This window comes from Littorina saxatilis, linkage group LG17 (assembly GCF_037325665.1).
Source record: "Littorina saxatilis isolate snail1 linkage group LG17, US_GU_Lsax_2.0, whole genome shotgun sequence".
Taxonomy (NCBI): Eukaryota; Metazoa; Mollusca; class Gastropoda; order Littorinimorpha; family Littorinidae; genus Littorina; species Littorina saxatilis.
The window spans coordinates 15,028,079-15,045,068 of record NC_090261.1 but is presented as its reverse complement, the minus strand read 5'-3'; the positions used below and the strand labels follow the sequence as shown (position 1 = coordinate 15,045,068).

General features: G+C 41.6%; 1 protein-coding gene across 1 annotated transcript in view; it reads right to left on the bottom strand.

Moving 5' to 3' along the window:
- Positions 1-14,673, bottom strand: part of LOC138953598 (uncharacterized) — a 19,887-nt gene extending 5,214 nt beyond the window's left edge. Inside the window, exon 1 of the mRNA XM_070325458.1 lies at positions 13,985-14,673. Within this exon, the coding sequence (XP_070181559.1) occupies positions 13,985-14,210 (226 nt within the window). The 5' untranslated portion in view covers positions 14,211-14,673. The remainder of the gene's footprint in view (positions 1-13,984) is intronic.
- Between the last annotated feature and the right edge of the window lie 2,317 nt (positions 14,674-16,990).

The following is a 16,990-nucleotide window of genomic DNA, read 5'->3' as shown; positions in this document are numbered from 1 at the left end:
GATAAATAATTTATTATTTACTGTTTTTGCCTTGAAATAGTATTATTACGCTAAATAATGCTTTATATAGCTATATAATAGGTTTCCGCTATATAATTCATGATTTGGTAAATAATACATTATATACCGTAAATAAAATATTATATACCGTAAACAATTCATTGTTTAGCGCATCGCGAAGCCGTTTTTTCTCTTGTTGTTTTTTTCCACGTGTTTCCGTGGATCCGAGAGAGCGCTGTTGATTCTCCACTGTCTTGGCAAACCCAGTATCCGGTACTCCACATCCGGTTCCGCCAAGGGACTGGGTGGCCGAGTGGTAACGCACTTGCGCTCGGAAGCGAGAGGTTGCGTGTTCAGGCCTGGGTCAGGCCGCAATTTTCTCCCCCCTTTCCTAACCTAGATGGTGGGTTCAAGTGCTAGTCTTTCGGATGAGACGAAAAACCGAGGTCTATGCTTGGCGCTGGTGGACAATATTCACTTTTTTGTCCAAAAACGCCAGTTTTGGCCCAAAAAGACAAAGATTTGGCCAAAAAACCCATACATTTGGCCAAATAAAATAGATTTGGCTATAACTTTTTTTGGCCAAAACTTTCTATGTAAAAGTTTTGGCCAAAACTGTTTTTGTTAGCTAAAACGGGAGATTTGGCCAAACTTCTGCCATAAAAAGATTTGGCCAAAAAAAGATTTGGCCAAACAAAAAAGATTTGGCCAAATCTTCACTTTTTTGGCCAAATCTTTTTTTGTTTGGCCAAATCTTTTTTTGGCCAAATCTTTTGTATTTGCTGGCGCTGGTGGACAATATTCACTTTTTTGGCCAAATCTTTTTTTTGGAAAAAACTTTGCTTTTTTGGCCAAAACTTTGCTTTTTTGGCCAAAAATGTACGTTTTTGGCCAAAACTTGCGTTTTTGGCCAAAACTATACTTTTTTGGCCAAAACGTTGCTTGTTTGGCCAAAAATGTACGTTTTTGGCTAAAAAAGTGTGCTTTTGGCCAAAAAAGTGAATATTGTCCACCAGCGCCTAGCAGCTTGGTGCTGGTGGACAATATTCACTTTTTTGGCCAAAAACGCACTTTTTGGGCCAAAACTGGCGTTTTTGGCCAAAACTGGCGTTTTTGGCCAAAACTATACTTTTTTGGACAAAACTTTGCTTTTTTGGCCAAAGCTTTGCTTTTTTGGTCAAAACTTTGCTTTTTTGGCCAAAACTGGCGTTTTTGGCCAAAACTATACTTTTTGGGCCAAAACTTTGCTTTTTTGGCCAAAACTGGCGTTTTTGGCCAAAAAAATGAATATTGTCCATCAGCGCCAAGGGGTACTCAAAGATTTGGCCAAAAAATGAAGTTTTGGCCACAAAAAAATTTGGCCAAAACTTTCAATGCAAAAGTTTTGGCCAAAAAAATATTTGGCCAAATCTAAAACATTTGGCCAAAAAAGTGAAGATTTGGCCAAATGTTTTAGATTTGGCCAAATATTTTTTGGCCAAAACTTTGCACTCAAAAGTTTTGGCCAAAACATGTTTTTGGCCAAAAACACACTTTCTTGGTCAAAAACGTACATTTTTGGCCAAAAAAGTGTGTTTTTGGCCAAAAAAGTGAATATTGTCCACCAGCGCCAAGCATAGAGGTCCCTTCGTGTACACTACATTGGGGTGTGCACGTTAAAGATCCCACGATTGACAAAAGGGTCTTTCCTGGCAAAATTGTATAGGCATAGATAAAAATGTCCATCAAATACCCCTGGGACTTGGAATAAAGTAAAAAAAAAATTCCATCTCACACGGCATTAAGTCTCAGGAAACATGAATACACGCATGCAGGAAAAAAAAAATATGGGTAGCGCCGTGTGTATGGCAGCTCGCTTTCCCCGGGGAGAAAGCAGCCCGAATTTCCATGAGGGTAACCTCACTGGACTGTAAATCTTATCCAATCCAATCCAATCCAATCCAATCCAATCCAATCCAAATGTAATCAAGATGGCTACACAAGCACAAGGGAACGTTCCCGCTGAATTGATCAGAACTCTAACTACAGCGGTTGTCCAGGAACTGGCACTGCAAAGGGTTCGTATTTTAAAGTTTTATGGGGGAACATCTTTTACATCTGGACATGGAGAATGAACGACTGCGAACTAAATTGCTGCTGTTGTACCATCAGTTGAAGTTAGCCACCTGACAAGAAGATGGTCGGAAGCGAAGCGGATGTAGCTTTAGTACGCCGAGACAGATGCTAGTTGTCTGATTGGTCAGTTTGAGAATCAACAGAGCTCTCGTGGATCCACGGAAACACGTGGTAAAAAACAACAAGAGAAATATCGGCTTCGATGCACTGCGCTAAACAATGAATATTGTTTACGGTAAATAATATTTTATTTACGGTATATAATGTATTATTTACCAAATCATGAATTATATAGCGGAAACCTATTATATAGCTATATAAAGCATTATTTAGCGTAATAATACTATTTCAAGGCAAAAACAGTAAATAATAAATTATTTATCTAAATAATATTTTATTTATCTAAATAATATTTTATTTATCTAAATAATATTTTATTTACATACAATATTTTATTTATCCAAATAATATTTTATTTATCTAAATAATATTTTATTTATTTAAATAATATTTTATTTATCTAAATAACACTTTATTTACATATAATATATTGTTTAGAAAAAACGCGTAATTATTTATAAATAATGAGTTATTTACAGACACAATCTATTATTTATGCTAAACAATGCATTGTTTAGTGCTTTGTGCTCTCTTTTTTCTGTATCTGTAAATAATGCATTGTTTAAGTTAAACAATGCATTATTTAGCTAAATAATGCATGATATAGTTAAATAAAGCATTGTTTAGCTAAATAACGCGTTATTTAGCTAAATAATGCGTTATTTAGACATCAAGAGCTAGAAGGGACATTTGCACCATTCGGATTGCCATAACCTCCCCCCTTCCCCCGTCGCGATATAACCTTCGTGGTTGAAAACGACGTTAAACACCAAATAAATAAAGAAAAAGAAAGATTAATTGGATTCTTGATACTTCTGGAAATAGTTCAGAAAAGCACAACGTGAAAAGAGATTGGGTAAGTTATGCATCATCATTGCTTTATAAAACATAGGTTTTTATTAGAGGGTAGGGTAGGGTACAAATGTAGAGATGTTACAAGTGTAACAGATCATGAGCCATATACACTGACACTGTGACAGGCAAGACAGAAAGGGTGGAAGGGCGACAACCACAGTTAAGCGCTGCAAAAGTGAACGCCAAGCAAATTATAGTTTTGTCCCTTGAAATGATAGCAATCTGGGGGATGAACCCAAACACAGTTGAATACGTTTCAGGGCCGGACTACCGGGGGGGTTATGGGGGTTGCGCAACCCCCCCCCCCCCCCCCCCCTAGCCTAAACATGTACCTCACTTTTTTAAAACATTTTTTATTATCCAAGCGGAGCGCGGGCGGAGCCCGCGCGTAGCGAGGTAGTTTTTTTTTTCATCTCCCAGCACTGAAATTTTTTTTGCCAAGTGGTGTCTGTCTGTGAACATTGTTCTAGAATTCATCTTTTAGCACAATATTAGCGACACTGTTTGGACAATTCTATTAAAATTAGGCGTACAAACTGATTTTGTTTCGGGGAATCCTCTCAGAGGATCAGAATTTTCATATAATATCATCGGAAGCTGTTACAACGGGAAAATGTGAAACTTTTGTCACTTTTTAACATGGAATTTCATCTTTGAGCGTTTCAAGCGGACTTTAATAAAATAGTTATTTGCGAATTAAGCAGCGGAAGACACTCACCGGTTCAACATGTGTATGGTCATTAAACCTCAAAACATTTCAGTAAGTGGTTTAGACAAACACCTCGGAAATGTGAGGGTGACTGGTTTGTAGCTGAAGAGTTTTTTTCTAAAGTGTGTTCTAAATACAAATGACGTACTGGTAATGATGTAATGAGTTGTTCTAATCTTGTTCTTGGAACTCTTGCTGTTCCAAGCTTGTTCTTAGCAAGTCTTGGTGACGAGAACAAAGACTATCAATGAAATCTTTAGAAATAACCTCTGACAACGACGACGATGACGACGACGACGACGATAACAACAACAACAAATGACATCGACGACGACAACAACAACAACAACAACAACAACAACAACAAAAACAACAACACGAGAACAACAACAATCACGACAACGAACATGACAACAACAACACCAACAACTACGACGACAACTACGACTGGGTTATGATGACATCACCAATGATTTATCAAATGTTCAGTGTCAAGGCTGTTAAAAAATCGTTAAATCCTATTTCTTCACTGATTCTTATGAAATTTTAAAGGTAGGTTTGTTGTCCCCAACTTATTTTCACTCCATACTTTTCCAGAAGAAAAACATAATTTTGGCAGTTAAAAACCGTTAAATTTCAATTCTTCACCGATATTTATGAAATTTTGTGGGTAGGTTCGTTGTCCCCAACTGATTTTCACTCTATACTTTTCCAGAAGAAAAACATAATTTTGGCAGTTAAAAAACGTTAAATTTCAATTCTTCACCTATCTTTATGAAATTTAGTGGGTGGGTCCGTTGTCCCAAACTGAATTTTAAGACATACTTTTCCAGACAAAAAACCTTATTTTTGGCAGTTAAAAACCGTTAAATCTCAATTCTTCATCGATATTTATGAAATTTTGTGGGTAGGTTCGTTGTCCCCAACTGATTTTCACTCCATACTTTTCCAGAAGAAAAACATAATTTTGGCAGTTAAAAACCGTTACATTTAAATTTTCACCTATCTTTATGAAATTTAGTGGGTGGGTCCGTTGTCCCAAACTGAATTTCAAGACAAACTATTCCAGTCAAAAAAACTTATTTTTGGCAGTTAAAAACCGTTAAGTCTCAATTCTACACCGATATTTATGACATTTTGTGGGTAGGTTTGTTGTCAGATTTGACATGATGGCAGAATTGAAAGTGTGAGATATCCTGATGTTTCACAATTTATGCTGCATAATTCAGCCCCATAGGCGCTTGAATTTTAGGTGGAGTTGGGGTTTTTTTCAGCCCAAACCAGTAACCCCCACATGGTTTTCATGTCCCTTTCTGAGAGACTTCAAGAAGTTTCAATTTGACGTCATGATTAGCCTGCCGCATTAGCAAGTATGAAAACACGTCATCGATGACACATTTTAAGACAGAGAGAGAGAGAGAGAGAGAGAGAGAGAGAGAGAGACAACAACAACACCAACAACTACGACGACAACTACAACGACTGGGTTATGATGACATCACCAATGATTTATCAAATGTTCAGTGTCAAGGCTGTTAAAAAATCGTTAAATCCTATTTCTTCACTGATTCTTATGAGTTTTTTTCTAAAGTGTGTTCTAAATACAAATGACGTACTGGTAATGATGTAATGAGTTGTTCTAATCTTGTTCTTGGAACTCTTGCTGTTCCAAGCTTGTTCTTAGCAAGTCTTGGTGACGAGAACAAAGACTATCAATGAAATCTTTAGAAATAACCTCTGACAACGACGACGATGACGACGACGACGACGATAACAACAACAACAACAAATGACATCGACGACGACGACGACGACAACAACAACAACAACAACAACAACAACAACAACAACAACAACAAAAACAACAACACGAGAACAACAACAATCACGACAACGAACATGACAACAACAACACCAACAACTACGACGACAACTACAACGACTGGGTTATGATGACATCACCAATGATTTATCAAATGTTCAGTGTCAAGGCTGTTAAAAAATCGTTAAATCCTATTTCTTCACTGATTCTTATGAAATTTTAAAGGTAGGTTTGTTGTCCCCAACTTATTTTCACTCCATACTTTTCCAGAAGAAAAACATAATTTTGGCAGTTAAAAACCGTTAAATTTCAATTCTTCACCGATATTTATGAAATTTTGTGGGTAGGTTCGTTGTCCCCAACTGATTTTCACTCTATACTTTTCCAGAAGAAAAACATAATTTTGGCAGTTAAAAAACGTTAAATTTCAATTCTTCACCTATCTTTATGAAATTTAGTGGGTGGGTCCGTTGTCCCAAACTGAATTTTAAGACATACTTTTCCAGACAAAAAACCTTATTTTTGGCAGTTAAAAACCGTTAAATCTCAATTCTTCATCGATATTTATGAAATTTTGTGGGTAGGTTCGTTGTCCCCAACTGATTTTCACTCCATACTTTTCCAGAAGAAAAACATAATTTTGGCAGTTAAAAACCGTTACATTTAAATTTTCACCTATCTTTATGAAATTTAGTGGGTGGGTCCGTTGTCCCAAACTGAATTTCAAGACAAACTATTCCAGTCAAAAAAACTTATTTTTGGCAGTTAAAAACCGTTAAGTCTCAATTCTACACCGATATTTATGACATTTTGTGGGTAGGTTTGTTGTCAGATTTGACATGATGGCAGAATTGAAAGTGTGAGATATCCTGATGTTTCACAATTTATGCTGCATAATTCAGCCCCATAGGCGCTTGAATTTTAGGTGGAGTTGGGTTTTTTTTCAGCCCAAACCAGTAACCCCCACATGGTTTTCATGTCCCTTTCTGAGAGACTTCAAGAAGTTTCAATTTGACGTCATGATTAGCCTGCCGCATTAGCAAGTATGAAAACACGTCATCGATGACACATTTTAAGACAGAGAGAGAGAGAGAGAGAGAGAGAGAGAGAGAGAGAGAGAGAGAGAGAGAGAATCATGTACACACAGATGGACGACTTCGCTTGGGGTATGTACTGCCCGGCAGTACACATCTACTTTATTGTTTATTTTATGACGTTTCATGCAAGGAGCGACCATTTTCCTGCCCCTTGACCCCGCCAGGGGGAACGTCCCCCTGGACCACCACTGGCAACCCCCCCCCCCCTCCTCTTAGCCTAGTCCGGCCCTGGGGTTTATTACTCGAAGTAGGCTTGACGTACGACAAAAAGTACTCCCACCACTTTTTTTGTTTTATTCCACGGATGTATGTGCAAATCTGTTTCTTAGGTCCATTCCAAGAGGACTTATGCAGAAATGTCTTCGGAAAATTACAGAAACGTCAATGGCCATTTTGGCAAATTCGTCGACGAAAATGTATAAATCAGCCCTGGTATTATCCCTGCTTGTATTTCGACCCAATAAAAGGCCGGTGGCTGTTGGCCTCTACTTTATGTGTGTTCAGAGCAAGACAGTCATCGCAATGTTCGCTACGCAAGTCACACGTACAATGGAATGGCTGTAACACCAGTCTCAAGGTGTGAGATTCGAGCCAGTTTTTCCGGTAATTGCACTTACGGCATTTCTGGCTCCCTGTCGTAACAAAGCTGTTTTATTTCTGTCAACGCGTGCCGCCGTGTTCATTAATTTTGTATGGCGCTCGAAAGTTGAAGACGATGCTTATCTACACATTTTCCTCTGACTATTAAACTTATCAGAATCAAAAAACAAGAAAGAAGATTTGTTGGAACGTTTGTTAGTGACAAAACACTACGTTACAATCACAAATATGTCGACCCAACGGTCTTTTAAGTGCACAGACAAACAATAAGTAACAAGAACAAGTATTCGGCCGCTTGCTTGTAAACCGCCGCAAGCGAAGGAACCAACCAAGCTAAGTTCTTGTGACTTATTGTGTGACCATTGAGGGCAACGAAGAAAAAACCCAGCAAGATTGTAAGAGCTTTGAAGAACATGTGGAAATCAGAGAGGTTATCGAAGACTAAAGCAGCTGATTCGGGAAGGGAGTTTTGCGTTCGGCCGTGTCGGAAACTTGCACCCAACCACTGGCCCGGCGGCCAGTGGACCCTAGCCTTTCAGGTTTTTCAGATTGTTTGGGTGTTAGCCCTACTACACACACACGTACGCACGCACGCATGGTTACACGCACGGACGCACACGCACACACACACACACGCACGTACGCACGCACGCACACGCACGCACACACACACACATACACACACACATACACACACGCATACACATACACACACACCAGCACACATTAGCACACAATCACTCACTCGCTCACTCACTCACTCACTCACTCACTCACACACACCATTGTTATATCCAGTATCTCCGACAAATGTTCTAAATGTTATGAATAGCTGGTAATGGTAAATGCATTGAGCTTCGCCTAAGGGATAAGAAGTCTTTGGCGCACATCGCACATAGTACATCCACTTGCAGCAAACATGTGGTACAGCACGTGGCACCAGTGCCAGATGGCCGTTGTGGCCTGACGACTTGGGCGTACGGTCTGAAAATGTTCTAGGAATGCGTAGCTGTTTGTTTTTGCTTGCTGCGTCTGTGTACGGTCTGAACATACTCGGGGAATGCTGGTATGCATTTGCTTGCTGCACAAGCGTGGCCAGAGACTGTGGAAAAATATTAGGGTCAGAGACTATTCTTCAGTCTTTGACATGGTCATGCAAGTGGCTAAGGCACAGGAGCATGTAAATTGTGTGTCCTGATCGGTCAACAGTTTTGATCTTTCCATTTTAATGCTGTCAGCATTATGCATGTATGTCTCGACAGTGCGTTAGAATATGGAAGATGTCGCTATCAACAAAACCTCGAGTCAGTAAAGGCTACGTTCATAGTCTTACCAAAGGTCAGTCTCGACATAGACAAAATATAGTGTACTACTGCGCTGGCAAAGCATCGCGTAGAAGTAGAATAGACCTCATTGGGGTATTCCAAGTTCTCGCACGCTCTTGCAAACTTTGAAGCATTGAAAAACATCTGGTACAGCTATCTCGCGAGAGCTTCGAAGCTCCATGTACGAAGTTCTCGCGACTCTCGGAGCATGACAAAGAGCATGTCTCAAGAATATATCTCACAAGAGTTGCTCATATACCAAAAAGTTCTGTATATCTATTCTCGCGAGAGCTTCGAAGCTCCATATATATACGAAGTTCTCGCTACTCTCGAAGCATGACAAAGAGCATGTCTCGATAATATATCTCACAAGAGTTGCTCATAATCCGAAAAGTTCTGTAGGCCTATATATATTTGATGCAAGCCCCTGTGTGAGCCGCGGCTGCTCCTGGCTCTGCAGCCAAGGCCGACACCAAGCTTGTGTAGTCTGCTGTACAGGTTTGGGCAAACATGTCAGTGTACAAAACACAACCAACAGCGTAAATACACAGCGATGGTACCTTGCTGTGGTGTTGGCTCCTCGCCTCATCCTACCAGCAAAGGTGTTCTATCCTCTGGATATCTTTGCTGCTCACACACACACACAAACAGGGGGGCATTTGCCGGGCTCATTCAGGTGTCGTCTCCTTGATCTCAAGATGACGAGAGTCCATTTACCAAAGAGAGCTATTTAGATTGGAAGTCCATTTTCATCATTGCATCATGTTTGTTTGCTTTTCCATCCCATTCAAAGACCGCTCAGTCGACAGACTATTTAACGTTTCGTTCTGTCTATAAACTGGATTAATACTATGATTTCTTCTTACTTCTGTAATTGAAACGTATTTCTGTTTTTGGATTTTTTTTTCAAAGAGTAAGCTAGGTTAATACGAGCTGGTAAAAATATGCCGCCACAGAGGCCACAAAAAATATGCCGCCACAGAGGCCACAAAAAATATGCCGCCACAGAGGCCACAAAAAATATGCCGCCACAGAGGCCACAAAAAATATGCCGCCACATAGGCCACAAAAAATATGCCGCCACATAGGCCACAAAAAATACATTAAGCGGCTAGATCTTGCCTGTGTCATTTTCATTTCATTTACTTCACTTACCCCAAGTTCGTAGTTTATAGGAACAAATTAATTAACCGACCTCGAAATAAAATTATCCACGCAATGAAAAAATGCCTGCAGTGTAGATACATTTAACTGTCGGTTTCAGCTGCACGATTGAGAAACGGAAAAATAAAAACTGAATAAACACATACAATTAATTAAATAATTGTACCGAAGTAGCCCTGCTATCAGGGGGTTTTTTTTGGTTTTTTTTTTGTTTTGTTTTTTTGCTTAACGCCCAGCCGACCACGAAGGGCCATATCAGGGCGGTGCTGCTTTGACATATAACGTGCGCCACACACAAGACAGAAGTCGCAGCACAGGCTTCATGTCTCACCCAGTCACATTATTCTGACACCGGACCAACCAGTCCTAGCACTAACCCCATAATGACAGACGCCAGGCGGAGCAGCCACTTGACTAGATTGCCAATTTTAAAGTCTTAGGTATGACCCGGCCGGGGTTCGAACCCACGACCTCCCGATCACAGGGCGGACGCCTTACCACTATGCCAACCGTGCCGGTTGCTATCAGGTGACACCTGCAATGTGGAGACAGGTTTAGCTAGTCTCAACGCCATATGTTCTTGTATGACATACTATGGACAGGTGCAGGCGTATAACCCACAGGATATAGATAGCTCAATCTCAGAGTGTAGTACATGTAGCAGGCATCCGGTAAGAGTAGTAGGCCTACATGTACAGCTTTCCATCTGGTGCGGTGATGCTATGGCCAACAACACACTGCCAATCACTGGGCTGTCTCGTAATTGCGTCAATAATGAGGGGTGAAATGCACTCTTCTGGTATGCATGATTGCACTCTTTATGCAGTGCGGAGCTAGCCCATTACTGATACGTCCGACATTGCACCACGTAGCGCCGCACAGACTAGACGGAAACAAAGTTCGCACCCCTTTCAGCCTATAGAGACCTACATTTGTTTTTTAATTGTTTTTTTCATGGCATGCCGCTGCCTCGTATCACAAGAAAAAAAGTAGAAATCTGCTTTATTTATTTATAATCGCGAGTTAAATGGACCTTTGCCAAATAGAATGCTGAAAGTTGACATTAATTTTTTTTTTAATGAAACGGTATTTACAGTTTATGGTAGCAGGCTAATTGCCCCCTGCACAACTGCCCCCCGGACAATTGCTGTGTGTCTATACCAATAAGACAACATAAGGAAAAATAGTACGATGCCATCTCGCCATGAAAGTAGATTTGTTATTGAATGTGTAAAGGGGTATATGCACTGATTATCTCAGACCGATGTATGTCTGCAATAAACTAAAACAAATAATAAGTCTAATTTGTGCTTGGCAAAATCAAGAGAATCGTGAATGGTGCGCAAGGTCACGGTATAATATCAGGGAATTCAAACCCCAACGGTATTTTAGCTTACATGTTAATTTGCATCATTAAGCTTACGTGTAAATTTGCTATCCGGTATTTAGGCCTACTCTTTCTTATCTAGTTGCCTGCATTTGTGTTTGGTTTATGCTTCGTATTGTTATTTTGGTTTCTAAACGCTGTGAGCTAAAACCTGAAAAATACATCCTTGTAGTCTGCTGTTCAGGTTTTGCTAGCCGACTTTCTTGCTCGCTTGCGTGTTGCAACGTCACTGAGTCAATTACGAAGATAGTGAAGTCTAAGATATTAATCACATAATTCCTCACCTCTTCTGTATACGCCACCGGTTATCTGTTGTCTGGATTAGTCACATGCCAACAGCTGTGTTTCCACCACCACCACCCTTTCCCTCCGTAACACCCTTGTGTTTATCATTTTCCTCGCCGTTTCGTCCTTCGAAGATTATTCACTGTTAAGTTCTTCATCTTGATAGCTCAATTTGTTTCCTACCGTGCTGTCGTTGCCTCACAGGCACAGCCCTTCCCGTGAAAACGATTCGGCTTGTCGTCTCAAATGTGGCCAGGCTTTTACATGGGATAAGACCATCCCTCCGCTTGGGCACATACCAAACATCAACACCACGACTGGTTACTGCGCAGGATGATCCTCTGTTGATGAACCAATGATACAGATTGCCAGTAAGGCCTAAAAAAAAAATAGGTGTGGTTACGGTAACCCGACCTACCCTATTTTTACTAATTTTAGGGGCCGACCCTATAACTTTTTATTACATTTGTCAAAAAAAAAAAACCAACAACAAGAAAACGAGTGCAGAAAACGCAATGAAAGCGAAAGCGCCCGAGTCGCACACTTATTTCCCTGTCAAGTAGGTTTAATTTGTACACACTAGAAAAAAAAAGTTAAAAAAAAAAAAAGTGATTGCCTACCTGCCTACCCTATTTTTTTCGGCTATGTTACCGTAACCACACCTATTTTTTTTGTTGGCCTAATGTCTGTGACGAAAATAATTAAAGGCACAGTGCAGCTCACAGCCTTCGTTTTGCGTTTTTGTTGTAGCTGAGTGCATTTACAGTTCAAAAATCCTCCTATGGTACTAAAACAAACCCAAAACTACCCAACGACGACATCTGTGAAGCTCGACAGTTTCTTGTTCACGCGAGTGCATAAATTAACCTAGTTATTATGTGGTGTTTGGTCGGAGTTATTCCGGCCTCCATTTTGTTTTACACAAACTCATGATGACGTCTGACATAGTTTGCTAGTGACGTGTCTTTTTGTGCATGATGTGATGATCTACCTGATCTAAATTTAGATCCAAAAATAGGTCAAGACCAGCCGGGTCCGAATACGAAATTAATTCGTAAAAAAAATCGCAGTTCTTGACTCTTTGGGTGCAAGTCAATGAAACCTGATAGTTCTTCTAACGGATAGCTGCCTGAGGTATGACTAAAAGCCCCAGAGGCTCCGTGCACCTGGATTTGACAAGTTCAGTTCCTTTAATCAAAAATCTCAACTCTGCAAAGAGAGCACCCATGCTGTTGATTTTTGGTATGTGTTCACGTGGAGGGATGGTCAAATCTGAGACGGTGAGTCGAAGTGTAGTGTATGCACGGGAAGGTCTATGACCCTAATTATGTGTCTGTCTGTAATACCCATAGTCGTCGAATTCCAGCTGGATACATCAGTAGTGGGTGTAAGTTGTTGGATGGTTGGTTAGTTTGGGTGGGTGGGCTTATATATATATGGTGTATGGTTTGTTGTCGATGTTGTTTTCTTGCCATTTTTTTTAGAGGGGGGGGGGGGGGAGTGATGGGAGTGTTTGTTACAACCACAAGTTATCGAGGACATTTTATTTTTGGGGGCATCTTGGACTTTCTTTAATTCAAAACAAAACTGTTTTCTTCTTTATTTGTTGTTGAGGGCAGTCAACAAAATCAATGACGCCCTAAGGTAACGTCAGTGAGCTCAAAATGGACTGCTGCATAATACGCATGAGCACAGTCATAATGATCTGTTCCCCGGTATCTTGGTTGACTCAGAGCATTGCGCCATGCAGTGCCGATCGCCACGCCCAAGTCGAACATGATCGTACAGCGGGGAACATGGATTTCAGCTCATATATTCACTGAATCATCTACCTCTCGGTAGATCGGATGGTGTCCGCGTTGCACGGCATCATGTAATCCGGGTAAGTTTAGCTGAATACAGGGAATACCACAGGATATAGTTCCTGTAGCGTGTCGCTAATATCGCTGAAAGTCACGTGATGCCTGGCGACATCGGTAGAATTTGATGTTTTTCAATCTTTTTTGATAGTTCTTAGAAATTCGAGTATGGTTTGCAAGTTTTATTGAAAAACTCCACCCTGTGGGATTCCCTGTATACAGGGAATCCCCCTCCAGGAACTCCACCTACAGGGAATCCCACTCTTTTGGTCGACATAGTGTCTTAATGTATCATCTCTCTTTGACATGCAGATACAGCTTTGAAAATGATTCATGTAAATAAGGTCCACGGAATGAATCGAATATAGTTTAACACAAAATTATTGCCTTTCAAAACGAATTTGCTTCAGTTATATGTCGCAGCCCACTCGCGCGGCTCTCAGTCTCGGCCGTCGTCTGCAATTTGCGGCAGCTTTAGAACACAAACTATAAGTTACACCTCCGTTCATCCATGGTATCGCGTGGAATCTCGTCGAGACATGCAGGGTCAATGAATATGATGACGTCACTTTTGACTTTGCCATCATGGATGAACAGAGGTGTAACTACATTTTGCCGGCCATTCCATCCCCGTTCCATGGCTTACCTTGCAGGTATCGATTGTCATACTTGTGTGTGGAGCAGGCATAGGAGGTCCGACAGTCCTTCGTCTTCCACAGGCCGAAAACCACGTACCCGCGGTGGTGACCGGAGTCCACAACCACCCACGACTCCGTAGCGAAGCCGATCACAAACAGTAGAACTCCCAAACTTAGGCAGACCAGGGCGATCTTCAGCCATGTTGAAATGGTACGAAAATCTCTCACCGGCATGATGAATCACTTGCAGAGTAAGCTCTCTTATCGCCGAGTCTTCTTATCCTTCTTCCCTCGCGCTCACTAACCGTCTCACTTCTCTTCTAAACTTCTTCCCTCTGCACAGCTCGGAAGCTGCCTCAGCACAAAAATGTTTGTGGCCTTGCCTTTTTCTCTGCTGTGTACCTCTCTCACTCACAACACACTCTGACTGCTCCCCAGCCTGTCAGTATTGCTGGTTTTCTGGAAGACTTTCTGCAGACCAAGAAACACTCGTGGCACCGTAAAAGTTCTCCCAAAGTTCTCACTAAACCACAACAGAAATGTACTCTACGCCGCCAACAGGTTTTTGAGTGAGTGGTGTGTGTCTTTGGGAGTGTGTTTCTGTGGGCACAGATTCTGAGAGTTGAGTGAAAGGCACAAAAGAGAGAGATGCCGGAAAGAGCAAGGTGGGGCGAGGTTGTTCCTTCACACACGCGCGCACACACACAGCACAGTACAGCCCTATCAAGCCTTCATAGTGGGCGGGAGCAAAATCAGGGCTCAGAGGCAACTGAGAACGGTGAAGGGGGGGGGGGAGTGATGGGAAGGTCGGAGGGAGACCGTTTTGAGCACCATCTGGTTTAGGTACTAGGCTTGTAACCGCTGAATTCTGCGCGTTTGTGCATGCTTATTTACCGACATTATCATCATCATAACCATTGTACGCATCAACATCAGTATCGCCATCTTAATACAATCGAACCTGCCCTTACGGCCACAACGACCACTCCCAAGAACCCCAGACGATTTATTTTATTTTATGTAATTCAGCTTTCCATGGAGACCACCTGTCTTTAACGAACACTCTTGGTTGGTTCCTCGGGAGGCCGTTACAGACAGGTTTGACTGCAGCTAGCTTCTGCATTGTGGCCACGACCCCACCAATCACCATTATAGTCACAGACATCAAACCGTATCTTCAATCAATCAATCAATATGAGGCTTATATCGCGCGTATTCCGTGGGTACAGTTCTAAGCGCACTGATCTTGTCTGCAGCCATCTACCTTTCCATCCGATTTCTCAGTATTATTGTCACTGATCATTAATACACATCTACTTTCATCGTCTTTATCGTCGTAGTCTAACGACTATGATTAAAATCATCAAAATCATCACGGCCTAATCATTTTCGTCGTCATCTAAATCGTTATCATTGTTGTCATCATCTATATCACCACCATTATTCACCCCGTATATTCAAGGCTATATCGAGCGTGCGCCTCCGCATCCGGACTCTTCAGCTCAATCAATGATCGTGATCCTGTGTATAGTCTCCAACACGGGGGCAATTTTATTCCGATCCAGGCGTTGCGGCGGGGGTGCGATACCACTTAGTTTTTACTGCTTCATTTCTTTTTGAATTTTAGCAAAATCCAGACCGTTTTAGATGGTGAAATTTCACATATCTGCGCGGGACACATCCATGAACATAATAGTTTAAGCTTAGCAGTCCTTTTATCGACAAGGAGGCGCGTAGAATGAGATGAAAGAGGACGAACATGATAAAATATGGACGGATCTACAGCAAATCGGTTCGTATGTTCGTTTACGTGTATATTTCTCGCTGAAAACCACACATGAATCAGATACATACCTTATTCATCCACACAACCATAAATAAAGGCTGTAGGTAGTTTCAAAGAGACAGTTTGCTTTGAATGAAGAACACTAACCGTGATGTTGGCGGGAACGCTTTGCTAACGCAATCGAGGGTGCGGTCTCGGTATAGCCGAATATACGGCGTGTTATTGTAACGCCTGGCGCTCACCTGTCACGGTAACTTCAGCAGGACAGACTCGACGCACTGCAGATTATCCCAGTCCGCTACACGTTGCGTGAAGGGAAAACAGGCCAAGTACTCGTCATAATCCCTATCGCAGCATCAATAATATGCAGTGCGTCGTCTGTGCCGCTGAAATTGCGCAGGTATATTCTGCCCTTAATCGTCGACGCTGTTTTTATTGTCAACTGACTTTACAAGGCCAGGGGAACATTGAATCATCCCAGCCTGAATGGGAAATGTTCAGACATAATGTTGTGATGAGTTATGAGCTTACCAGGGGTCGGGGCTACATGCTGATGCATACTATGCCGCTATGTCGGCACTCACTGTTCCCACAGGCACCAGAATCAGTTACAAGAACTGTGTTGGGGGCGGCAAGTGAACAAGCAAGAAAACGATCATGTACAAGATCACAGTCGGTGTAGCGGTGTATTTTAAAGTTTCTACTGGACCCAACTTTCTTGTTCGGTCACTGCGCATGCTTGAAAGGTCGGGGGGTGGGGGGGGGGGGAGAGAGAGAGGGGGGTCTCGGACCGTGTACATCATGGGCCTAACTTTCTCTCGTGGACCAGTATTCTCGTCGGCTAACAAGGCGTGAACCCAGTTTCGCAGTTCTCCTGTGGCGCTGCTCGCAATAAATAGAAAAATACCTTTACTTTTTCCAGCGTCATTGCGATTTTACTGGCTGTACCTTCCAGATTTTTTTTAAATAGACATCAAAATAAATTATATGATTGAGAAAACTCGTTCAATGAGAAATCTTGGACCGAGTACATCATGGGCCAACTTTGTCACCACGACCATCTTTTCCATCGACTAACAAGTCGTACATCTGTTTTCTCACTACTTCGGCGAAGCTGCTTGCGTTCAATGGGCAAATATGTTCACTGTAACCAAAGACATTTAATGACATATGTTAATGAGATTAGTGACAAGATGTTGCAAACTACAGCTATACAGTTTGGTGTGTG